This window comes from Marmota flaviventris, chromosome 5, assembly GCF_047511675.1.
Source record: "Marmota flaviventris isolate mMarFla1 chromosome 5, mMarFla1.hap1, whole genome shotgun sequence".
Taxonomy (NCBI): Eukaryota; Metazoa; Chordata; class Mammalia; order Rodentia; family Sciuridae; genus Marmota; species Marmota flaviventris.
Window position 1 is genome coordinate 89,182,078 of NC_092502.1, and position 27,237 is coordinate 89,209,314.

The window sequence follows — 27,237 nt, forward strand, 5'->3', positions numbered from 1 at the left end:
AAATTTTTAACTAGCCTATCTGCAATCTAATTTGGAACCTATGGAAATAAGTGTGTGTGTGTGTGTGTGTGTATGTGTGTGTGTGTTACTGGTATTGGACTCAGGGAGTTGTACAATGCTAGCCAAGCACACATCTAGAGTTTTAAAGATAAGTGATCAATTATATATCCTTGGCATCATTTTGGTGACATGATTATCAAAGTAACATTAAGTTCTACCTCAAGTTAGTCATAGGTTTAAACTTCTAAGGTTTAAATTTGACATGTGAAAATAAGAATAACACTGGATAACAATGCCCTACTTCATAGTAAAGAGAAATTTATGAGTAAGGAAAGCATTGAAGCTACACAAAGAACTCTGTTAACATAAAGTTCAAATGTCATGTATTTGACTAAACTATAAAATAACTTTTATTTCCTTAAAGGCAATTACTGTGTACTGGAAATAACATATTTAATTGTATTGGTAGGCTCTAAAGCCATTGATAATCCTGTCCTGGGCCCTCAAACTCAAAGAGGTTTCATTACAGAATGGAAACAAGGAATTCTGTTAGCCAAATATTATTTGTCACTCTGGCAAACAATGCCAGAATTCTGCTGTTTCTAAAAGGACAAAAAACACTACACTACCTAGTAGAAATGGTGGGAAAGAATGATAAGTTTCCAAAGGAAGATTGAATTTGTGCTAAGAAATGTTAAAAAGTCACTCAACAAAGGACAGCTAGTCCACAAAAGAAAGAGCAATCACCCCCTTGGCTCAATAAAAAAGAAAGAGAAAAAAAGGAGACAAAGTGCTTTAGATAAAAATCTTCTAACTTTGGTAGTATAAAAAAAAGACCTCTCTTTCCAGAGGACATCATCAAATAAATCCTGAACCCAGTTATAACCTGGATTCCTATTCTGGAATCTCTCTTTCAAGTATTAAATTGCTTGACAGCGGATTCAAGAACTTTTTCTTTATATAAAACTAAGATGCACTACAATATGTGCAACAAAATTATATGTTTTAGCAGTCTAAATAATTGAAAATTAAGTATGTAAAAATCATCTTTTATATCTGAGAGCCACACAAAGTACACTTGATTTAAAATATGTTCATTTTAGGAGTTCAGAGTTACAGAAACAAAAAGGAATGGCAAGAGTTCAGAAAAGCATACTCTTCCTAAATTGGGCTATGAAGTTAGAAAACATACATAAGGTCTTAGGGAAGCCTTCCTCAGACTAGACATGTCAAAGAGTTGACTAGAACTTACCATAAGATGATAGTTGTGAAAAGGAATTCTGTCATCATAACACTTAAATAACACTCTTCATTTAATTTAGAAAAAACTTTAAAATTAGATAATAAGGTGAAGAGGAAAAGTGAGAAAATTATGCATATAAAGTACTTCTATTTGCTTCATCCATACTCCTTTCTTGTTAGATAACCAGATGAAAGCAACCAAACTAGTTGGCTAATAGTTTTTTTACATTATATTAAGAAAAACTATACAGCAAAAGGTACACTGGGGGGAAATATTATAATGAGTGATATAAACCAGATTAATATAAGGGGCTTTGTAAAAAGTATTCTTATTCAATGAGTTTCATTTTTTAATGTTATTAGGTGTTTATATAGGAAAAAACCTGGTAATTATTCATATAGCACAGGTAAGACAAGAGACTGATAATGCATCCTACTCAAAGAATTAGAGGTATTAAAGATACTGAAAATAGTTCTGAACATGTAAGATTCTACAAAACATACATTAAAAAGTGAATCTATTTCTTCAGGGATGGGGTTGTGGCTCAGTGGTAGAATGCTTGCCTAAGCATGTGTGAGGCACTGGTGTTCGATTCTCAGCACCATATATAAGAAAATAAAGGTCCACTGACAACTAAAAAAAATATTAAAATAAAAAAGTGAATCTATTTCTCCAATGAAATGGGGGTAAAAACTAATTTTTAAAACTACTGCATAAGATTGTCTAATTACAATTTTTAGTTATAGAATCAGGAAACCATATTAATATTATACATAACATATAATAAAAAATTTCTTTCCATATATTATTTTTATTCTATTAAGTAATATTCAACTTTTATGAAACATCAAAATAATATTTTTGGATAATAGGGGCTGGGATTGTGGCTCAGTGGTAGAGCACTTACCTAGTATGTCTGGGTTCAATTCTCAGCACCATATATAAATAAATTAAAAATAAAGGTTCATTAACAACCAAAAACTATTTAAAAAATACTTTTGGGTAATAAATAATATATATGGGGGGACACCTCCTGTAATATTTAGAGGAAAATAAGAATACAAACTTGCATATATAGTAATAATCTCAACTACATAAAAATACTTACAAATACTAGAAAAACATCATAAGTTAAAAGTGATTATCTATGTGGGTGCATTATGGGTAATTTTATCTTCAGTTGTTCCTGTATATATCTGTCTATCTATCTGCAATTATTTTAAGGAAAGCATCATTTAAACATACATTAGAAGATTACATACTGCTTAAAGGAAAGTCAAAACTAATTTCTAGCTGGGTGGGGTGGTGTACACCTGTAATTCTATCAACTCAGGATGCTGACGCAGGTTCCAGGCCAGCCTCAGCAACTCAGTGAGACCCTGATTCAAAATAATAATATAAAAAGAACTGGGTATGTAGCTCAGTGGCAAAGTCCTCCGGATTCAATCTCTAGTACCACCAAAAGAATTGAAAAAAAAAAAAAAAAATTAACATAACAATTTCCAGAATGAGGCTAAGAAAAAACAAAGACACACTTACCATCACATGAAAGGGAAATATAAGTTCCTAAGTCATCAGACATGTGTCTCATCACATTTCTACCCATCTTAAGACCAAGGAAAATCCAATAATCTATTGCTGCTCCAAGAATTCCAGTCAATAAGTAAGCTAGTTCATGTTTGAAGACCTAACATTAAGATGGGAAAAACATTACTAAAATATATTAAAATATGACATCTCTATCATTGAGTACTTTTTGAGGCTAAGCTTAGTTATTAAAAAAAAAAAAAAAAACAGAGTATGCTAATGCTAAAAGACAGTGTTAAGAACCATAGTACAGTAACTCCTGTTTTCCCTCTTTTTCCATTCATTCACCCCCAACTCCTTCACCTTTCTTTCTATGTACACAAGTATGTATATTTCTCTCTTTCCACATATATATCTGGCTTGTTTTACAAATTATGTTAATGTGTTTATATACATATGCACACACACACACATACACACACACACACACAGAATTTATCTCCAGTTTGGGTAATCCTTATCTACAATTATTAGGACAAGAAGTGCTTCACATTTCAGATTTTTTTCAAACTTTGAAATTATCTACAAATGCATAAGAGATATCTTGGGATAGGACACAGTACAAACACAGAAATTCATATCTGTTTCATATATATCTTACACACAGCCTGAAGGTAATTTATATGATATTTTTAGTGGGCCTACAAACCCATCAAAAGAGGCCAGGTGTGGAATGTCTCCACTTGTGGCACCAGGTTAATTAGTTTTGGATTGGAGGACATTTAGAATTTTGGATTAGAGATGCTCAATTGTATACAAAAAAGAAAAACAATAATTTCTCTAGGGAATAGTTTACAGCAAACTGTTAAAATAATTTTTTCTGACACTGTAAAGTGCTTTATTCAGGCAATAATTCAATTTAAACAATGAGAAAATACATGGTTTCTGTGGATTTCTGTTAACAGGAACATATATGACAATAAAAGCAGATAGATTTGCTACCCTTACTATTCAAATATAGAATTATCCTTTACATTTCTCTAAATGACATTTTTCAGAAAAAGACAAAAACAAAACAAATAAAAACTTTAGCCAATTTGTCGTAAAGAAATAGTGATTCAAATTTTAATTAAGTTATATTAAATACCTAACTTGAATATGTATAGAGATCAGCCTTCAAAGGATAAATATTATTTATATTGTCACTTTTATAGTAAATATTATTAAATTCCTATAAGAAACATAGCAAGGCTAAGTGTGGTGGCGCACGTCTGTAATCTCAGCAGCCAGGCTGACTGAGGCAGGAGAATCACCAGTGCAAAACCAGCCTCAGCAACTTGGAGGTGGGGTCCGGGGGCCACCTGGGGATATGGCTCAGTAGTTAAGTGCTCTCCTAGGTTTAATAATTGGCATACACACAAAAAAGTATTATTATATATTATATAAAAGCATAAAAACCTTAGAGAGTGATTTACTCGTTTAAAAATATCCTTTTAATCCACTAAATTCAGTGTGAAGATGAAAAAGTGTGAAAATAATATTTAAAAACACCTTTAATTTTAAATATAAACACTTTTTAAAAATGACATTAAAACTAGCTGAAATTTCTATATTCCTGGGATTTGTTGTCTAGGCATGTTGGATGTATGAAAAAAAATCACTAAATTAACAGTTGGGTAGAAGACATTTAAGAAGATTTTAATAAATGCTATGGTAGCCAAATAAATTGTAACTGCTATTTTCTGTCATCACACAATGCCTAAAAGGGATTAGTGACAGAAAAATTCCTAATATATGAAACCCTCAGTGACTGCTAGATTTGCTTCTTCTGCCCTCAGCAAATGAATCTCCTATAGGTATATTTTGCACTTTATTAGGACATTATTCCTTATCTTAAGAAGAAACTACACAAGTGATTTCAAAAGGAAAGTTCTATTTCTGGTTTGTTGTGCAAACACAGGCAAATGGTCAAGCGGCACATACATCAGGCTTGCCAAAACAAGTGCTTATGGAAGGAAAACTCATAGTGAGAATCAGTACTAGCTGTACAGGTCCTCTGGCACCCTACTACATTCTATGGTAGCACACTGCATTCTGTCAGGGCTGGGTATTATAAACTATGAGAGAGATCCTGAAGCATGGGGTTGAGGGGATTTTAAGTTGCATAATAAACACTTAAAGAAGGAATGGTCTTCTTTTGATATGACATGGGGCCACAATGCATGGCCTGATCCTACCAGGTCAGAAATCACAGGCTGGTAACAGCAGTACTCCTTCACACCTTATTAGAAGGCTTAGTTAAAAAGGATTGCAGCTGCAACTGTGTGGTATGGGGAGCTAACTGCAAGATTGGCCGTATCACCAATACCAAAGCCTCCTTTGTATGATCTGAGATTTAGGATCTAGGGTTCAGTATTAGTCTCTAATTTGCAGGAAAACAACTCTATTCTTTGTAAAGCCAAATATGTAGATGTGATCCCTTTGAGCAAGTAAAGGTAAACCTTACTCTCATCATTCAAGTTGTCAAGAGAACATAAAACAGCAAATTGATCATGTCCATATGTATACCACAGAATGTTTCTTCCAATATTATACATATGAATATCAGTAATGATATCACTTAAAAAACAAATAAACAAGGGACTAGTACATTTTGTTTTCTGAATGTAGTCCCCATCTCAAGTTTATATTAAATCAGGATTACTTAAGATCCTTAATTCTGAGACTGTGAGGTAAGTTAGCCTTCAAGGTAAGTCTCTAAGTCTCACACAAAACCACATCCAGCAATCCACCAATCAGAATTAATAAAATCAACCAGATAGGACTTTCCCTTTTTCCTTAGACAAATGTATGTATACCTATATCTGAAATCTTAATTGAACATTAATATTAAATTTACCTTGATATTAATGTTATTAAGCAGTTAGAGATGGGCAAAAGTGGTTTTGAGGAAAAACTGTAGATTCTTTACCATGGAAAGATCCTGGTAAAGTTATTTTTTTAAGTGTGTCACTGGGCTAAACATGCATGTTACTTCTGATCCATAAATGTATTCTACAAAAAAGACACCACCAAATCAGGTTTTTAGATTTTTTATACTATATTCTTAATTATGACACTTAGCATAACCAAGACATCGCGCCATGGATTATACTCACAACCACTTCAAGTGTATAAACAATGCCACTATTTCTAGTATAATGGATATATATGCTTCAGAAGTGGATTAATAAGAAAATGGCAAATAAACCAAAGGAAGAAGCTTTCTTGAAATACTGAAATGTTTGCTAAAGCTGAAAGAAGAGAACATGAATATCCTAAGAATTAACAAAGAAATAAAGACATGATTTGCATATATGACATATATTTACCTTAGAATTCCTTTCTAATATGTTAAAGTGTATTACCAGACATTGTCAGTACAGTTCTCTATTATCTTGCTGTATAGTACAAGTAATCTACAGTTTATAAACTTGGTGATTTTCCAAAAACTGACTACTCTGTAACACAGAACAAACTAACATCATGGCCTTTTAATACTCCCAGATTAAGAATTTCCACAATATTCCACTGAAATAGATGACAAACTACTCTTTTGCAAAGATGCAAACATAATGCACATACTGTGCCTCTTCTTGCTTTAACCACTGGTATTTGAAACATAAGAAAGCAGGCTTCACCAGAGACTTGGACGCCAATCAAGACTTTGACCTAATAAGCTGTGACAGCTTGAGTAAGTTACTTAAAGTCTCTAGCTTCAATTTTCTAATCATTAAATATAAACTAACTTCTATTCTACCTATAATTGTGGGGTTAAGCTTAAATAGCTCTTAAGGATATTTCAAGGAAAAATGGGTCTAACCACCAAAGCTTAGTAAAATTCACACCTCCTCCATAACCTTGACACAGCCCACCTCTGCTCTTTGCCAAGGAAAGCCCAAAGCTTTCTCAGATTAATGACAATGAAATTCACAGCCATTGTGTCACTCTGCAATACTTGCTGATTGACATTGTGACAAAACAATATTAGCATAAACTGAGGACTTCTGTTTAGCTAATGACTTAAATTGAATGCTTCAACTCAGCAAATCAAGAAACAAATGCTTTACAGTAAGAAAAATGATGTCTGTGAACATGCGTGGAATTCTTGAACTAGAAACTGCCAAAAAAAGATTTAATTAAGTGCAAGAATGAATTCTTAACAGAAAGGTAATACAATAAAAAAAAAAAAACACACACAATTTATGTGAATTTAAGCAATTCAAATGTTAAAATATTAATCTGCAAAATCTAAAACCATCTTTGATATTATAACTAATGCTACAATTTATTGCAGACTGCTTCTCAAATATGTTGCTTTTATTTACAAATTTGAACAAAAATCTTCAAGTTAAATATATATAAATCTGTTACTATTTTTATCAGTGTTTCTTTAGCAATTTCTTATCTGTGGTTATCCATTGGTGATTTAGTAAAATGTGAAAACATCAGTTTTGTTATTGATTTCAGATATTAATATGAAATTTCATTTATTCATCAAATGGATGAAGAAAGGAAATGTTCTATAATGAAATATTTTCTCTCTTAAATGATTTTATTTTATTAAAAGTAAAAAAAAAAAAGACAGATGGTAACTTATAAACTCTGGCTTACAAGTACTATAATCAACTCTGATAATTAGGTGTAGATAGTTCTATTTTGGTTGAAGATTAAACACTGAATATTTTCAATTTCTATATATTTATATAGTCATGCTTCTTTTAAAATCATATACATGTGCAAAAAAGTGCCTATCTACCTGGTTATAGTCACATATAGTATTGCTTGATTCCAAAGAAATCCAGTTATACCTAGGAGTAATCTTGCTAATTTTTAATGTTGATTTACAAAAGAGAAAAAACCCTAACACCCTAAAAGATTTTTTTTTTTCTTTCCTGAAGCATGAATCACATGCCCAATAAATAGAACTTTAAAAAACAGCAAGGAGGGCTGGGGCTGTGGCCCAGTGATACAGCGCTTTCTTGCCTTGAGACACTGGGTTTGAACCTTAGCACCATATAAAAATAAATAAAGGCATTCTGTCAAACTACAAATACAAAACAAACAAACAAAACAAACTAGAGCCAGGGAGGTAGCACAGGCCTGTAATCCAAGTGGCTCAGGAGGTTGAGGCCCTAAGCAATTTAGCAAGACCCTATCTCAAAATAAAAATAAAAAAGGCTAGGGATGTGGCCCAGTGGTTAAGCACCCCTGGGTTTAATCTCTGGTACAAAAACCAAAACAAACAAACCAAAAAATCAAAATAAATAAATAAATAGAGCCCAGCAAGAATTTCTGTTAATCAAATCCTAGGGAATTCTGATAAAACCAGTTTTGAAAACAAAACGTTGGATGAACTAGATAAAGTATTTTCTGAAGAGAAACAATAAATTATGAGTAATTGCTAAGCCAAGATCCAAGAGAAGTTTAAAAGTTAAGCAAAGCATTCAAAGCTAACTGACTTTGCTCTGAGGATTCCTGCTGATTTTATCAAAAAAAGCTGAGATATAAAGCTGTGTTTTGAGGAGTCTAGGGGAAAGGGGTTTTAAAAGGGGAGGGGGAGATCACAGTCTAAGGCCTAATTCTCAATAAGCTAAGACACTGAAGGACCTCACCCAAGATTAAGAATGAATCAAAAGCAAAACTACATTTTTAAACCCTTTTACTTCACTTGAACTACCCAAGGTCCATGAGACAGACACTGGATTAGAGTTTTCTTTGACTGGTAGTACAACTAGGCACCTGGCAGAAGTAAACATAAATTCTTTTTAGAAGAAGATATTTTGATCTTTGGCAAACTAGTTCTACAAATAATTTTTCAAATGTAATTGAGAGCACACAGAGAATGATAACTAGTTTGCAAGAAAAATTAAAAAGCACTAGGGAAGGAAACAGCAGAAATAACAATAAAAACAGACCCACAAAAACTTCAGATATGAAATAATCAGTCATAGATTATATAAAAACTTATTGCCATTGTCTTTTTCAATTTTTAAATTGATTTTTTAAAAAAAATAAACGACAGTGGAATGCATTACAATTCTTATTACACATATACAGTACAAGTTTTCATATCTCTGGTTGTATATAAAGTATGTTGACACCCAATTCGTATCTTCATACATGTACTTTGGATAATGATGTCTATCACATTCCACCATCCTTGCTAGTCCCCTGCCCATTTCTTTTCCCTCCCAACCCTCTTCCCTATCTAGAATTCATCTATTCCTCCCATGTTCCCCCTCTCTACGCCACTCTGAGTCAGCATCCTTATATCAGAGAAAACATTCGACATTTGTTTTTTGGAGATTGGCTAACTTCACTTAGCATTATCTTCTCCAACTCCATCCATTTACCTGCAAATGCCATGATTTGATTCTCTTTTATTGTTGAGTAAAATTCCATTGGGTATATATGCCACATTTTTTTTAATCCATTCATCCACTGAAGGGCATCTAGGTTGGCTCCACAGTTTAGCTATTGTGAATTGTCCCATTTTCAAATACAAAAGAAACCTTAAAAACTTTGCAGGGGGTTGGGGATATAGCTCAGTTGGTAGAGTATTTGCCTTATATGCACAGCACCACAAAAACAACAACAAAAAAACTTTGTAGGGTATTAGTCACCATAAAAACACATCATAGCAGGCAGTAAAAAATGTCTAGGGAAAAAATGCAATGATCATGTTTAACAATACATTAAGAATGTAGCTGAAGAGAAAAAGTAAACTAAAAATTGAATGAAAATGCCCTACTCAGAATGCTACAAGTATAGAAAAGAAAAAACAAAAACCCACAGAGGATAAGAAGAGGAAGTGTAATACAAATTCAATTGGAATTTAAACAGTAGAGGAGAAAAAAATAGATCTGAGAAAATATATGATGAGAAACTAATACGAGAGCATAGTTTGACACTAAAGATTTCCACTCAAACCACTGTTTACTGCCTCCAAGGAGAATATTTCCTAACTAAGCATCTTAACTAGTACTTATAGTACTTAGGCATCACAACTCTAGCAGTTATAGTGATATATGAATTCAGAAAAACAAAATGGTCCTATATATATATTAATAAAATTAAAAAATGAAAAAATCACAATTCAGAAGAGTTGATTAAAATAATTTTTGAAGTTTGATATAGTAGGTGACAAAGAACACTGTAAACCACAAAGAAAACATGTTTTAGTCCTTAATCTTATAAGGGACAAAAAGAAAAGTTTAGTAAATTCCAGAAAGTATAAATTGTATAAGGCACATTCCTTAACTATAATTTATCATTAGAAATTAACAAAGAAAAGCATAGTCAAACAAACCCATTCATCTTAACAAAACCCCATCCATTTAGAAATTTTAAAAGACCTTTTTAAAATTATTTCTTGGATCAAAGAAGAAATAAAAACTGACAATAGAAAATACTTTAAAAAATAATAAGCATGACTTACATTAAAGTAGCAAATCTATAAAATGAAGATCAAATTGTACTCCAAAGGAAATTAAGTATTAGAAAGAAAAACCAAGAAGAAATAAATCTAAACATTTGAGAAAACAGAAGAGAAAGTAAAAAATTAAAAATTAAAGAGCAGGAATTAACACAAAAAATAGATGATAAGTCTCAAAAGCAGATCATACTTAAAGAGAAAGGTGAGTAATATTTAGTATGCACTCAAAACATGCCAGTTTGTTGCTATACTTTACACATTTTCTTTATACGCTGGTGTAATTTTACTACACTAAATATTCTGGATTCCCCCATTTTAGTTAATATGTAATAGATATCATTCCTTGTCAAGTTATCTAGACAGAATTGTCCCTTTTGTAACAATTGTATAGAATAGCAGAAGAGATTTGTATATAATTTAATAATTTCACTGTGAAGATTTAGGGAATTATGTTGTTTGCAATTTCATATCATTAAGTACCATGGTGCAATACATTCTTTTTTGGAGGGATGGGGGAGTGTTACTGGGGATTGAACTCAGGGGCACTGGACCACTGAGCTACATTCCCACCCCTATTTTTTGTATTTTATTTAGAGACAGGGTCTCACTGAGTTACTTAGCACCTCTATTTTTTGCTGAGGCTGGCTTTGAACTCTTGATCCTCCTGCCTCAGCCTCTGGAGTTGCTGGGATTACAGGCATGGGCCACTGCGCCCAGCTCCACAGTCATTCTTATGGATTCATTTAATTATGTAAAACTACTGAGTACTAAATTTTTATAGATACTTCAACATTCCCTCCTACAAACAAGAATAATCCCTTCCATAGCATTCTAATGAACAGTAATCACTAAAAAAATCACTTAAAAATTTTTGTAAGCAGAGAGACAAAAATAATATCCTAATTCATTTAATGATAAAAGTGGTATATGAAGACCAAAATGCCTGACTTTTGAGGATAAAGAGACTCAATTTCTTTGCAAACATGCAAAATTTATTTAGTCACTCTCACTTTCAATTTTGTATTCATAAAATGACAAGCCTTACAGTTTTAATTCAGGATACTGTAAAGAATAAATAAGATACAAAAGTGCTTAGTAGATTAGTTAGGGTGTAGTTAGTGCTTGGTGTATAAATATTATATATATTTTTAAAATTTCACATTCTATAAATAATAGAAAGATTGAAAAATTTTTAATATTTGTATTCCTTGTCCATGAGTTGCCTATTATTAATTTGTGCTCAGTTTTCTTTGGGCTTATTGTCTTATTGATTACTAGAAGATATTTATGTATTATGAATATAAACCCTTAGTGTATACCTTACTTGTTGCAACATGTTTTTCAATCTACCCTTATTTTTTATATTTATTATGATGTGGTTAACTCAAGAATATTGGACAATCTGTCATGAATTCTTGGTGTCCTATTTTTCCTAGAATATCCTTCTCTCCACATCAAATTTATATCAATATTAATTTATCTTAATATTGGGACCCAGCTTATCACTTCACATATTTTACTGCATTTAATTTTCCCAACTGTATTACAGATAGATGATACACTAAAGTCTCCAAGTGTTAAATTTGCTGTAACAGGTAAAATCTACGTATGAAGAAATATTTCAGCAAATAATTTTTAACATCCAGAAAGGTAGTTTTAAAAAAAAAGCAAAGCTTCTTATTATAGTGCCTCCCCAAAATTGTATGAATTGATTCAATTTTTTTTTACTATAGTTCTGAAATATATAAAAGTAAAAAATTTTAAATCGTGGCTACAGATTTCATAGCAGTAATCAAATAACATTTACTAGCTACTATAACCAAGTGAGAGATGAAGAAGCTGGTCTCTAAGGACATCTATCTTAAAATTAGATAAACTAAAGAGAAAACAAAAAGTAATTAATACAATAAAGAAAAAGTGTATCCATACAATATTCATACAAATATTCATACAATAAAGAAAAAGAAAAGGTGTGTTCATTCAAGGTACAGTCATCCTCATCAACTGTCAGGAGATTTGTTTTGGGACCCATCTTAGATACCAAAATCTGCAGGTAACTAAATTTGTGAATAATGCCTTAAAATAACATAGTACATGCATGTAATTTAAACATATCCTACCATATGTTTTAAAGCATATCAGATTACTTATAATATCTAATACATCTAAATGCCATGTAAACAGTTGTTATACTGTATTGTTTACAGAATAATAACATGAAAAAAAGTCTGTACATGCTCAAGGAAGACGCAATTTTTCCCCCAAAGACTTTTGATTAGTGGTTGGTTGGTACAGAACCTACAAATAAAGAAGACCCAGTATACTTTTTCCATAGGCCATTAATCCTACTTACGTCATTAGACTTGCATTTCTCTTTGTGAGAATATATAGTCCATTCCAAAAGCATATTCACTGGTTTGGTCAAAAGCCCAGAGGTCTCACTTCCTGACCAAAAGATTTCAAGAAGAATTGCCTTTCCTGTTATTTTTAGACTCTGAGAATCTGGCCAGTCATACAACCTAATGAAAATATGAACAAAAAGTAAATGTTTATGCCCCAATTGATGACAGCGGTATCTTCAGTCAAAAACACAAAAGATTACTAGCAATGATTTAATATAAAAAAGGTCATAACATGTAAAGATTATAACATAATTACAATAAAGGACAAAATACAAAAAATAGCCTCACAGTTAAAAAAAAGAATCACACTAACATAAACGATAATCTATACAAGTTTAGAGTATGGGGAAAACTTATTAAGTATATCATAAATTCAGTGTTTAAGATTTTTCTTCAGCATTCATTTACTAAAGAAGTTTAAAATATATAAATCCTTTAAAGTTAAATCACATTTATCTATCTGAATAAAGAGCAAGAAATAAAAATGTGAACTGAGGGGAAAAAAAAGGGGGCATATAAAACTTTACTGTCACTAGAGTGTTTCTGAAAATGTCTTAAACCCACTCTAAAACAGAAAACAGTTGACTTTTTAGAATATGTATACCAATCATAAAATTGGTAGGTAAAAAAGTAGAAATATAGAAAAGTACAGATTTTTTGTGATTAAAACTTACTTTTGACTCAGATGCCGTACTTCACTTTCAACCAAATTAAAGAAAAATTTGAGCAGTGTTAGGTGGAGTACCTTAGACCCAATATTTTCTGAAATTTGGTGACAAAAACTTTCATTGAAAAGACAAGACCTGAAAGACAGGAACGAACAATCTATAACATACAATCAAAACCACAGAGTAATTTGTGGATAAAAAAATTTTTTTTTTAGAATACTGATGTAATTTTCATGAAATTTTCTTCAACAAAATATAAAGGAAGCTCAATAAAATTTCATTAACATTTTCTTCCTTTAAAAATTAAACCACTACAATATCTCATGACTACTTAATTCCTAATAATATACTTATAATTTCTCTATCAATGATCATGATATTTAACAACTACCAGTGTTCTCTCTTTGTATTTATTTCACTGATAAAAACAAAGAAAGGAATTTCATTAAGTCCTTTTGATCCAAATGGTAAGTTTTGCTCTCAGACTCTAACAGTCACTAAAATTCTTTCTTTCTTATTCACAATTATTTTCTTTTTCATTATTTAGTAAATTAAGGTTATTCAGGGCTGTATTTTATGAGTTTTAATAATTAAAAAAAAATTTAGATGTTGGTGGATCTTTATTTTATTCATTTATTTATATGTGGTGCTAAGAATCGAACCCAGTGCCTCACACATGCTAGGCAAGTGCTCCACCACTGGGCCACAACCCAGTCCTGAGTTTTAATAAGTTGATATTTTGTTTTCTATCATCTCTTACAGTCATCAAATCCAAGAGAACTTCTGTGATGATGAATATGTTCTAGTAGACACCCGAAGATCTCAATTTTGAATTACAAAATTTTAGTTAAATTAAAATATAAATAGTCATATGTCTCTAGTGGCTACTGGGTTAGGTAGCATAGTTCTACAGTGTATTTTTTTTTTTTTTTATTGGTTGTTCAAAACATTACAAAGCTCTTGACATATCATCTTTCATACATTTGATTCAAGTGGGTTATGAACTCCCATTTTTACCCCAAATACAGATTGCAGAATCACATCGGTTACACATCCACGTTTTTATATAATGCCATATTAGTGACTGTTGTATTTTAAAAGAGAACCTAAGATTATAGCGTTCAGGGAATAATATTTATTACTACCTCCCAAGTTTCTGATTAATTATATCAACAATACCTTTTTATTCTGTCTCTACTTAACTTTTTTTCCCCAAATAGCAAGCAATTGAACTTTATTTTCCTGTAACATAATTTAATGTCCATTTTAGGCCTCATTCCACCAATGGTAGAAAAACAATCCAGTGAGCTACATTTAGACCAGTTGTTTCTGCATTTTCTAAGGATTTTAGGTTTCACTCAACTCAGGCTATTCTCACAGGTTTCTTTATCTCTGGAAAGGTGCCTCAGGATTTCTTGGGTGTCTTGATATTAGGAGGCATTTAGTCCAGGACCATCTCTCTGCAGAGAGATGTAACCCAGAAGTGATGTGTTCCATCTCATCCTGTATTGTGTCCCTACAGAGCACCCTTCACCCACCTTATTCTGAATGACAGTCCTCTATAGGTCTTTGGCCATTGTTAATTTGTCTCTTACTTTCTACACCTGACTCAGCTTTCCTTGTCTTGAATCTACATTATTAGGGGAGTATTTACTAGCTAATAAATTTAATTATTTATTTAATACTTGACTCTGTTCTATAAGATCCCAGATCTGCCAGGGATAGAAAACAGTTTCTTGTCTTGCTATTTTAAAAACACATATTATGAGATATTTCAAATGTATAAAAAAGTAGAGAGACTAACATCACCTAGCTCATTTATTAATATTCCACAACTTCTCTAGGTACTTTTCCTCCTCAACCTATAATGAAACCGATTATTTGAAACAAAACCTAGTTATTTCTGCTTAATAAAAAGCCTACTTTTAAACCGTCCAAATTCCATCTCCTAATAGCATCAATTAATTTGTAGAAACATTCATTAAGCATTTATTATGTTCTAGACATTTTCTTAGATATTGAAGATGGAGATATACAAGACTTAGCACCTGATCTTAAGAAAGGATTACGTGAATGATAAACTTAACTCAAAGGAAAAGGCAAAAGGTAGGAGGTGCATCTGCGTTGTATTTTAAAGGATAATTTGGAGGTGGCAGATATTTGTGAGGTGGTAGAAACATGAGAGCAAGCAGATAGAAATGGAAAACAGTCAATGGGCATTTGGGAAAGTGATGATGAGAATGGAGACATACATGACACAGAGGCTAAAGCATGAAGGGTCTTGTATGTTTTGCTAAAGAATTTCACCCATCTTCAATAGGTGATATGTGAGTCAATAAAGGACTTTCATCTGGAAAATGACAAGAATACTATGGAAAGAGCATAGTGAGGCACCCTAGAAGATAAAGGGAATAAAGTGAATCAAGATCAGTAAAGTAGGTACTGCAATAGTTTTATACAATAGGGGCTTTTAAACAAAGGCAATGACAGTGAAGGAGGGAACAGATTTGCAAATCAGGAAGAATGCCATATAATATAAACCATATTTTTCCCCATCCTATACCTATGTTGGCTAGTACTGTTATGCTGGTATTTTGTTTACATCTCATTCACCTTCCAGGAAGTGAAGGAACTATAATTTTATCTTTTTATCCCTGATAAAAAGTATATATGGAGCATAGTGCCTGTTTCCCTAAACATTTTGTTGAAAGACTAAATAAAAGCATGCTACCTAGCTGAATAGCTTGCTTCTAATATATCACAACCATATAGATGGTATGTCATTTTTTTTTTATGACTCAAAGAGATAACCAAAGGTCAAGCCTTTTGCCTGGCAGTAGTCTTCTACCACTGCTATGACTCTCCTAAAACTGAATACATGGATAAAAAGAAAGATCTTCCAAGACAAAGGAGGGCTATCAAATACAGAAAACTTATCAGAGTAGAAATGAGGAAATTAGTAGCTCCACTATAAAAAAAGAAGAAATAGGATTTCTGGAGATAGCAAGATTTGGAAGACAAAAGAAGGTCTAGATAGATGATAGCATGTACAGAGGCATAAGAGAGATAACATATGTATGAAACATTAAGACCTGTTTCAAAATTCAAATTTCTAGCTGAAAAAATATAACAAAACCCTAAAAAGGATATTATATATAGTTAGAAATATTTATACTTCTGATGACTGAAATTTGATATGTATTTTCATAAATACATATTTCATAAATACATATTTCATAATTTTCTTTGCATGACCTAAACTTATCCTTTTTATAGTTTTGTCATAAATACAACACACAAATATATTACACACTTTTTCTAAAAATAGAAGTCTATTTCTCTACATAATTTAACAACTATTACACTAAATTTAATATCCTCACATGTGAAATTCCTTACCTGATAAGCACTTCTACTAAAGACCAAGCTCCTTTCATACAAGTTGGACACTGAAACAACTCTAAGTAATATCTTGACATGGCTGGGGACTTCCAAGGAGGATGCAAGTGAAGAAGAGCTGACAATATATGAAAGTATCGACCGGAAAACGTATCTATATTATCCTATTATTTAAAAATAAACAAACAAATAAAATACCGTAGTTAAAAGTAGTTTCCACAGAATTCATTCTAAAACTAGAAATAACTGTGGCTTAACTTTTTGCCAAATGTATGTGTTTAGACAAGATCAGAAAGAAGTATCATATCTAGCTAATTAAACAGTGCAACTAAGAGGTACTCTCTAAATAGGTATGTACAAATTAGGTAATGTTTAGTTATTAGGGCTACCTTATACAAAACTTTCATTTTTCTTTTTATGATTACAGTAAGATTGAGTTCCCAAAGTCACCTAAAAGAAACTAAAGGTAAGAAATTTTCATGGAACATTCTTATCATCAACATTAGTCAGACAGCTTAGTTTTTAAATCAGCACCTTTATTAACATGATTAGAAAACTATCTTTCATCAGCTGTTCCTAATGTTCATTCTCTCTGAATATTGTAAATATAAATGATTACTATCAATGTACTAAAGGAGTAGTTTACTAAATAGTACTCTAGAGCATTATAATCAAGACTTTATGTTGGATAACCTTATTGCTATGGAAAAAATCAGGTACCTTTTTCACCTAAAAGAAAGTTATATTGTAAATTCTGAGAAAATAAGCCAAAAAAAAAAAAAAAAAAAAAAAATCCTTGAACAGTACCTAAATATGATTAAAAAATAGAAAAAGTGATATCAAACAACTATTTCCTACTAAAATGAGGGGGAAATACAATTGAAAAGAGAAAATAAACATATAAAATTAGAAAATATTCACATTTTAACATCCTTTGGAAAAAGAAAATAAACCCATAAGACTGTTCTTACCTGTAAAACATTCTCTAGAAGAGCGTGAAGAAGGCATACAGGAGGGATATAATGTGCTTGCAAAGAGGAAAGTTCCTCAATTGCTTCTTTAAAAAACTGACCTTCTATGAGACTTTCAATTAAATTCAATACGCCTCTAGGAAATTCAGCATTTTTAACCTAAGAAAAAAAGACTGCATGACTCAAAGAACAGAGAATGAAATTCTAGGATTAAATCTCTTTAATTTCCTCATCTGTAAAATGAAGGTAATTCCTATCCTCACTACTTGATAGGGGTAGGCTGTGATTCAAAAAGGATGATGAGTATGACTGTGTTTTACAACAAGAAGGTGATGCAAAAATGTAAATTATTGTTATATTTATTATTTTCTGTTGCCTTAAATAGTGGGAAAATACTTCCTATCTCAAAATGAAAATATTTAAAAGAAATGTGCAAAGTTTGGTGGATAAAGAAGAATCTCTTAGGTGCAAATATTTTTCTTTTAAACTTGAAAACATACTTTATCTATTAGGATTTCTGAATATATTAAGATATCATCAAGGACAATCAACATTAGCAAAAAGTACCAATTGTTAGAGAGTCATAAAATAACTCCAAGGATGTGCACTAATGTAAGACTTAGTTTCACAAAATATATTCATTCCTCCATGGTCAAGACACTTTTTAACAAGAAAAGTAACTACCTAGAATTAGTAGAGTGAAAAACATTCTGAAAGACTTCATGAAATAAAATGACAAATTTTAAAGGAATGAATAATAATATTAAAAATAATATACTTTGGAAATATACAAAAATTTAATCTGAAAATAGTAATTATGACAGTTATAAAATGTAAGAATAAGGATATATATATTTCACCTGTCATAAGCACAGGTAAGCTTTTAATTCTCAGGATCACTTTTTACAATAGTATGAAATTTTTTCTTTTTAATTTCTCACTAGACTACATTTCAAATATGATAGGAAGTTTTCTTGTATAGATAACACATTCCTTTAAATCAAAATGACTAAAAATAACAAAAGACAAAGCTTCTTTTTGGTCCTCATCACCACCCTACTCCAAGCCTCTTACCTCTACATTGTACACTGGTTGTTTTTCTAGTCTAATACAGTTGTATCTGACAGCCTAGAAAATAGAAACCATATAATTAAAATTTAACATTTTAGGTTGAAAAATATATTTCAGCTTACATAGCATGAAACCTTGGTCAAACATAAAAAATAGATCCAGGAACACATTAATAGCTATAATTAATCTGATAGTCATGTCTGGCCAAATTAGCAACTTTCATTATTTTGGGAAATAAACACTCTCATAAGTAATGAGTATGAATACTTTCTATTTTCTCCTTCTAAATTAAAATAACTTAAAAGGTAAGGTCATTTTTTACTTTGAAGATATGAAATGGTGTACTGTCCTTAATATACTAATAATAAAAAATGGGAAAACAGTTTCTATAAGAGCCTTTGGGGGCATTTTGTATACAATCATTGTACATTTTAAAAAATATTGTCCTGAAAAAAAATCTGCAGCTAATTATAATCTATTGCAATAGATTATAATGCTAGATAATACTCTGATTTTAGAATGTTCTAGAAGCAAGAATATAAAACAAGCAACCCAATGAAATAAATGGGCAAAGAGTATGAATAGGCAACTGGCAGTGGAAGAAATACATGAATGAGAAGTAAAGGTATCAAATATGTTCAAACTCGTTGCTAACAAAGAAATAAAATCAAATCAATAAATCTTTGGCTTCAATAATGCCAAGAAAAAGTTGTATGATCTATCAAAAAGCAATTTCCCTTAATCTAATCAGACATCAAAAGTCACAGTGCAACCGACTAAACTAAAATACAAAGCTACCAAAATTAAATTGGCTAAATATTAAATTAGCCAAATATTAAGCTATCAAGTATTCAGCAAAAAGTTATAGTAGTCTGTAAGCACAATTAATCTGTAATATTATTAGTGAGGTATAAATAGCAGAGAATTCAACATATTTACATTACTGTTGTTAGATCAATGAACTCAGAAAATTATGACATATTTAACACAGTAATGAATCATGTTATATGTGCATATGTATATAATTATATTTTGGTTATATTACAGAAAAAAGTGAAAGTACCAAGAGTACCAAGTTTTACCTGAGCTCTATATATGTGCTTCCTTAAGGCATTTTTTATTTCAATGACATCCACATCTGTCCTGATATCCTTGGTTTTTGATTCTGTGGCATAATTGGCAAAACCAGAATTCTTCATTTCCTTCTATATACACATAAAAGAACTTTAGACAAATGCAGTAAAGATAGTGCCAACATGAATGCTATCATAATGGACAGTACAAAAACACATTTATACAATGTTATCTTTAGCAAAGAGCCTCACAAACATTTATCAAGATGATGCAATGAATAAAAAAGTTTAAAAAGCAAACATTTCAATTTGAGAAAGTTTTATCTGATATATACAAATACAATATCTTAAAATAGTTTTCATTTTAACCTGTTCTAAGTCTTTCCTGAAACCTCCTTGTTTTTCTTGGTTGCCATGTTCATGTCAAACTATCTTTCTGAATGTATGTTTACAGGTTTATACTAGAGAAAAATATGAAATGCTTCCTATCTTAAATACTTAGGACAAGATAGAGTTTCAGATTTTGGAATGTTTGCACAAATAAATATACAATGAATACAACACAAATTCAAACACAAAATTCATTATGTTTTAAATACTTTTTACATATGTAGCCTAAAGGTAATTTTATACCATATTTATAATGCTTGTGGCATGTGTTTTGATTGCAACCCATCACATGAGGTCAGGTATGAAATTTTCCACTTGTAGTATATCACATTAAAAACTATTAGATTTGGGGGCTGGGGTTGTGGCTCAGTGGTAAAGTGCTTGCCTAGCAAGTGTGAGGCACTTGGTTCAATCCTCAGCACCACATAAAACTAAAAAATAAAATAAAGATATTGTGTCCATCTACAACTAAAAAAAAAAAAAAAAAAAAATTAAAAACAAAAACAAAACACCTACCAGATTTTGGAGCATTTTAGATTTTTGGATGAGGAATGCTCAACTGGTAAAAACATACTGTGGCTTAGAATGCAAAATAAAGTTATACTACGGAAGTAATTTATCTTAGAATTCCATTGAAAAACAAGCTTTCATATTATAAATGATCTGTATTATATATACCAGGGAAGTATAAAAAACAAAATCTATGTGAGAATGCATTACTCAAACTACATATATGTATAGAGTTAAAGGTTGTTTTTAAATTTCAAGAAATTCAGACTCTCTCCAGAACCTCTTTTTTGTTTTTTCTTTTTGGTTATATTCATGCACAAGAAAATTAATTTGAATATCTTGATTATTAACTCAAATTTCTTTGTGTATTCATGTAAAAATGCTTTCACTATGTACCAAAGATAATTATAACATTAACTACATTATACCAGATCAACTCAAGATTTTTTTTTTCTAAGACATACAGGTTATATTGAACACAGCAAGGAATCATAAAAATAAGATTATTTTTCTAGATTATATTAGTAAGAGCCAGAGAAAATTAAACCTACAGTTTGTTAACAGAGATTTACCTGATTTCTGTAATATATATGCTTCCTTAAGGTACTTTTAATTTTGTCATGTTCAATGTTTTTCTTGCAATCACTTTCTTTTTTGCGTTTTTTCTTCAAAGTATAATTTCTTTGACTGTCTTCATCTTTTTGCTTAGTTTCCTTCTATATGCATTTAAACCACAATTAAACAAGTATCAATATAAACTATGTATCTTACAAAATCCAAATTAATTCAAGAAGAGGGAGTTACAACACAAGTATAACACATTAAAAACAGAGCTCTACATAAAAGAAAAATCTTCTTCACTTTTGGAATAGGTATACATTAACAAACATTCAGGGAAACAGGTTTTAGAATAGTTAAATATGCATAATCCTCATGACCCACCTATTCCATTCCTAGGAATATAACCTAAACTAGAGAAATTCCTTAACTTGTATATGAAGAATCACACAATATGTACACTGTTCAAATAATTATTCAAAATTTTAAAATAGGCAAATCAACTAAAAGAAAAGTGAAATGCTTTATCAATAGTAAAACAGATAATGGATATAAGTGTGACACGAATAATGAAACGTATACACTAGCAAAAATTGTCTATAAATTGCATGAACTACAAAATGATTATTAACAGGCAAACCTAAACAAATATTTGTTGGGAATTCACCAAACTGGTAAAACCATAATGAAAAGCAAGAAAATAGCACATATTCTAAAATAAAGGATACCTTTGGGTAAAAGGGAAAAAAGATAAAGTTAGGAATGACACAGCAGGGACTTAAAATTTAGTAAGGCTCTGGGCTTAGGGTTGTGGGTTAGTGATAGAATGCTCACCAAGCACATGACAGGTACTAGGTTCAATCCTCAGCACCACATAAAAATAAATAAATAAAATAAAGTTCCTGTGTCCTACTACAATTAAGATATACGTATATTTTTAAAAAATCAGTAAGGCTATTTCTTATACAATTGGTGCATATAAACACATACTTAAAAAGAATCTACTTTTAAGAACTAAACACAAATATTTATAAATACTCATACATATGTATGAAAAGAAATTTCATGAATGACATTGTACTTTGTAAATTTAGAAAGAAGTTGTAAATGTAAATAAATTATTTTTAATTTGTAGAGTTTTACCTGATTTCCATATGTATGCCTTCCTAAGGTGTTTCTCATTTTAACAAATTTCAAATCTTTACTGGATTCTCTGAATTTTTCTTTTTTGTGATGGTCACTTAGAATACAACTAACATTAACATCTTCATCATGATTTTGCATTTCTTTCTGTATATTTATAAAATTACTTTAATTAGTCTATGGATTAAATGTAGCCTCAACACAACAATGCAAGTCCCAACAGAAAAACTCAAGATGAAATACAAAAAGTAAAAAGCTCTGCAAATTATATTCCATCTAAGTCAGACTCACATAAAGCAGAACATACATATTATAGCTCCCTAAGTTTTATAGTAAGTTTACATATACACTTAATTTGGTGTACCTGTATGCTCAATTCAGATGTTTAATATTTACTCATTATACTGTGAAATTTATTTTACAAATGAGAAATTTTTATCTAAATTTTATATACATTCTCCTAGATATATTTTAATAATTTCTGTCTTTTACAAAATCTTATTTTATTCTTTTACTCATGTTTAGTCAAACTGAATTTATTTAATAATTTCATCATTTTACAATCCTTTATGTATTTAAAAATATTTTATGCTATATTTTGCATATTTCAACAGACACATCAACCCTAAAAACTTTTTTTATAAGCATGCATAGGTGATCATAGAAGTAGTCTTATAAGTCACATAAATATCAAATATATTTTGGAAAAACATGCAAAAGTATTAACTTCAGAAGTTTTAGATAATCTTACCATGTAGAATTTAAGGACTATTCAATTAAAAAACTTCCAAATTGTTCCTAAAATTCTTTTTCTTTTTTAATATTTGACACATTCAGTGAAAACTCAATCTATTTAGAATTGTTTTTTAGTTACACATAAGAATACTTCAATATAAACTACTAATAATTACTAAGTTAATAATAATTTGGTAAATTAACCAACAGACTGTTCTATAAAACACAATATGAAACAACAGAATTGAACATCATGTGTTCTAGAGTAGAACAATGACATTTTTGTTTGTTGCTGATATCTGAAAATTCATACATGACAGCCACAAGTGCACCATGTTCAAAGTCCTTCCTGTATTTCCCCACATATTAATCAAAATCCATGCTTTTAAAAAATTTGTTATATATGCAGTTAAATACTTGAATTTAGATAAATCCAGGATTCAGATATCAGCTTTCAGATTCCAAAATTCATGTAATTTCTACCATGTACTGTTTCTCTAACAATTCTGTAAGAAAATCCAGAAATGTACATTTTTTTTTAGCCTATAAAATCTTACCTGGGTTCTACATATGGTCCCTCTTAAGGCACCTCTCACTTCAAGAAATCCCATATCTTTCCTGAAATCTTTGTTTTTCTCTTGATTGCTATGTTTGCTCCAAACAGAATTGGTTTGGGAATCTTCATCATTCTGAATTTCTTTCTGTATGTATGTAAAAATGGTTTAGGCAATTAACTAAGTGTAATTTCAACATTGTGTACTTCCTATGGTATTCAATTTAATCTATAATTTTTTAATACTTCACTAGTCGAGCAAGGATATAAAACATGTCCTCCAAAAAAAGGTTAAACACAGATAAATCTCTCAAGGAAAAAATTATTACTACAAAAGTTGTGAATAATAAAGTGATTTTAGTATGTCAGAAAGGAAAAATAATGTTTGCTAAGTCTAGTAACAATCTTTTTCTTACAAATAATCAAGAAAAAATATTTATCTAATCCCTGTCCAACTTAAAGTTATGATGCAAATTGCTGGGTGGATACAGAGTGGGTCGGGGAGGTACTAAGGATTGAGCCCAGGGTGCTTTACAACACTGAGCTACATCCCTGGCCCTTTTTACTTTTTATTTTGAGACAGGGTCTTGCTAAGTTGTTTGGGCCTTGCTAAGTTGCTGAGGATAGCCTCAAACATGCAATCCTTCACATTCTGAGTCACCAAGATTACATGTGTGTACCCTGTGTCCTGCTACAATCGAGATTTTTTTTGTTTTTGTTTTTTTTGGTTCTTGTTAGTTATACATGACAAAAGAGTCTATTTTCATAAAATTATACATGTGTGGAATATATCTTGATTAGGGCCCTAGTCTTGTAGATGTACATGATGGTGGGATTTATATATGTACATTTATATATGTCAGATTCTTTCCACTGTTTCTCCTATTTGTTTTCTCCCTCCCTTCCCTTCATTCCCTTTTGTCTAATACACCGAACTATTCTTCCCCTCCCCACTCTTATTGTGAGTTAGCTTTTACACATCAGAAAAAACACTTGCCCTTTAGTTTTTTGGAATTGGCTTATTTCACTTAGCATGATAGTCTAAGACCCATCTGTTTATGACTTAATTTGTCATAAAGTCATTCTTTATGGCTGACTAATATTCCATTGGTATATATGCCATAATTTCTATATCCATTTATCTGTTGATGGGCATCTAGGTTGGCTCTATAGCTTGGCTATTGTGAATTGTACAGCTATAAAGACTGATGCAGCTGCGTCCCTGTAGTATGCTGATATTAATCCTTTGGATATATCCCAGGGACTGAGATAACTGAGTCAAATGGTAGTTCCACACCTGTTTTTTTCTGAGGAAATCTCCAAACTGCTATCTAGAGTCGTTGCACTAATTTGCAGTTCTACCAACAATATATGAGTGCACCCTTTTCCCCACATCCTCACCAACATTTATCATTACTTGTATTATTATTGTTATTTTTTGGTACCAGGGGTTGAACCTAGGGGAATTTAACTACTGAGCCACATCTCCAGCCCATTTGGTATTTTATTTAGAGACAGGGTCTTAATGAGTTGTGGGCCTCGCTAAATTTCTGAGGCTAGCTTTAAACTCAAGATCCTCCTGCCTCATCCTCCTAAGCCACTGGGATTACAAGCATGTGCCACTGCACCCGGCTTATTTGTATTCTTGATAATCACCATTGTGGTTGGAGTGAGATGAAATCTCAAGTGTAGTTTTAATTTGTATTTCTCCAATAGATGTTGAACTTTTTTAATATATATATTTGTTGACTGTTCATATTTCTTCTTTGGAGAAGTGTCTGTTAAGTTCCTTTGCCATTTATTGATTGGGTTATTTGGGGTTTTATTTGTTGGCGGGTGTGTGTGTATGTTAAGTTTTCTGAGTTCTTTGTATATCCTGGAAATCAATGCCCTATCAGAGGTATGGGTGGCAAAGATTCTCTCCTATTCTGTAGGCTCCCTCTTCACACTTTTGTTTCCTTTGCTGTGAAGAAACTTTTTAGTTTAATGCCATCCCAATTATTGATTTTTAACCTTTTTTCTTACACTTTAGAAGTCTTGTTAAGGAAGTCAGTTCCTAAGCCAACATGTTGAATTGTTGAACCTACATTTTCTGCTAGTATGTGCAGAGTTCCTGTTCTAATTCCTAGATCTCTGATCCATTTTGAGCTGAGCTGTATGCAGGGTGAGAGACAGGGGTTCAATTTCATTCTGCTGAATATGGATTTCCAGTTTTCCCAGCACCATTTGTTGAAGAAGTTTTTCTACAATGTATGTATGTTTTTGATGCCTTTGTCTAGTATAAGCTGACTGTATTTATTTATGTGGGTTTATCTCTTGAGTTTTCTTTTATTCCACTGGCCTTCATGCCTGTTTTGATGCCAACAACATGCTGTTTTTTTTTTTTTTTTAACTATAATTCTATTAAAAATTATCTGATTATGGATCAATTTTTCTTGGATTGTTTTTCTGATAAGCTTCTCACTTGCAAGTTTACCATTCACATGAGGGAGGGAAAATAAAAGTAAGCAATAGCTGAATTCACAGTTCTGATATTACCAGATTAAAAATAACAATTTTTGTCACCCTACTGTATCTCAAACAAATTTCTCTTGCCAATACATTCAAACTAAATTCATCAATTTCCTACCAATCATTTAACAAATATTCACATATATATCTATACATATAATTCTACAAGTTTTAAGACTTCACAGCAAAGAGTTAGGAGTAAAAGTGAGTTCATGACAGTTCCTAAAACATACTCCTGAAAGGTTGTTTAGAGATTCACATTTACCCAAATAGCCTGGTAATCAATGCCCTCTCCAAGGGCATGATTATGATAAAATCCAAATGTGTTAAGGCCTATATAGTGTAACATTTGGTTCCCTCTCACGTCAGGCTTCCTTTGTGGATATGATGGACTTAGCACATTGTAATCCTGTAATCAAAAAACAATCCCTAAGAGTGGTTGACTGAATTGACCCTTCAGCTATTCAGAAAAGTGAAACTAAAACTAAGAAAAATACAGACTTTTGTTCCTTTCTATCAAAGACATTCAGAGTAATACTCTGAATGTACAACAGTAATTTCCATTAAGGATTCATTTGCAGGGTAAAAAAAGTTAAGTTTCTGGCTTTCCATTTCACATGGTATACAACTGAAGGACAATCAGTCCATAGGCCCAGATTGAGAAATGTCTAAAATATAGGATTAATTAACCCCACATAGATTCCAGCTGCACAGAATGCAAAATGAATCTGCCATTATCATTAGCAAGGAGGCATGAAACATTATGTTTACTTATGCAGCCTTTTCAGATGTTATTTATGACTTATCAATGAGAACGGATGCTTCTAGTGTCCTATGTCCCATTGGACTATTTAAAAATCATAACCTCACAAAGAATGACATTCAAAGTTTTTTTTTAAAACCAATATGTTTTATATGAGAGAAAAAAAAATCAACATATATTTTTCTCTAAGCCACCAATACTCTAATTGGTTACTCATATGAAAAATAACCAATTTTTGATGAA

The 27,237-nt window shown here is 31.3% G+C and overlaps 1 protein-coding gene across 2 annotated transcripts in view; it reads right to left on the bottom strand.

Moving 5' to 3' along the window:
* The window catches only part of Slf1 (SMC5-SMC6 complex localization factor 1), a 72,216-nt gene that overhangs the window by 13,056 nt on the left and 31,923 nt on the right, over positions 1-27,237 (bottom strand). The window contains exons 6-15 of one of the 2 annotated variants that reach the window (XM_071612404.1): positions 23,725-23,868; positions 22,433-22,579; positions 21,304-21,444; positions 19,841-19,963; positions 18,762-18,815; positions 17,688-17,846; positions 16,717-16,880; positions 13,324-13,452; positions 12,601-12,766; positions 2,783-2,930 (exon numbers count right to left, since the gene is read on the bottom strand). In XM_071612404.1, the coding sequence (XP_071468505.1) occupies positions 2,783-2,930; positions 12,601-12,766; positions 13,324-13,452; positions 16,717-16,880; positions 17,688-17,846; positions 18,762-18,815; positions 19,841-19,963; positions 21,304-21,444; positions 22,433-22,579; positions 23,725-23,868 (1,375 nt within the window). Of the gene's footprint in view, positions 1-2,782; positions 2,931-12,600; positions 12,767-13,323; positions 13,453-16,716; positions 16,881-17,687; positions 17,847-18,761; positions 18,816-19,840; positions 19,964-21,303; positions 21,448-22,432; positions 22,580-23,724; positions 23,869-27,237 lie in introns of both variants that reach the window. The other variant, XM_071612403.1, reaches the window with a different exon arrangement.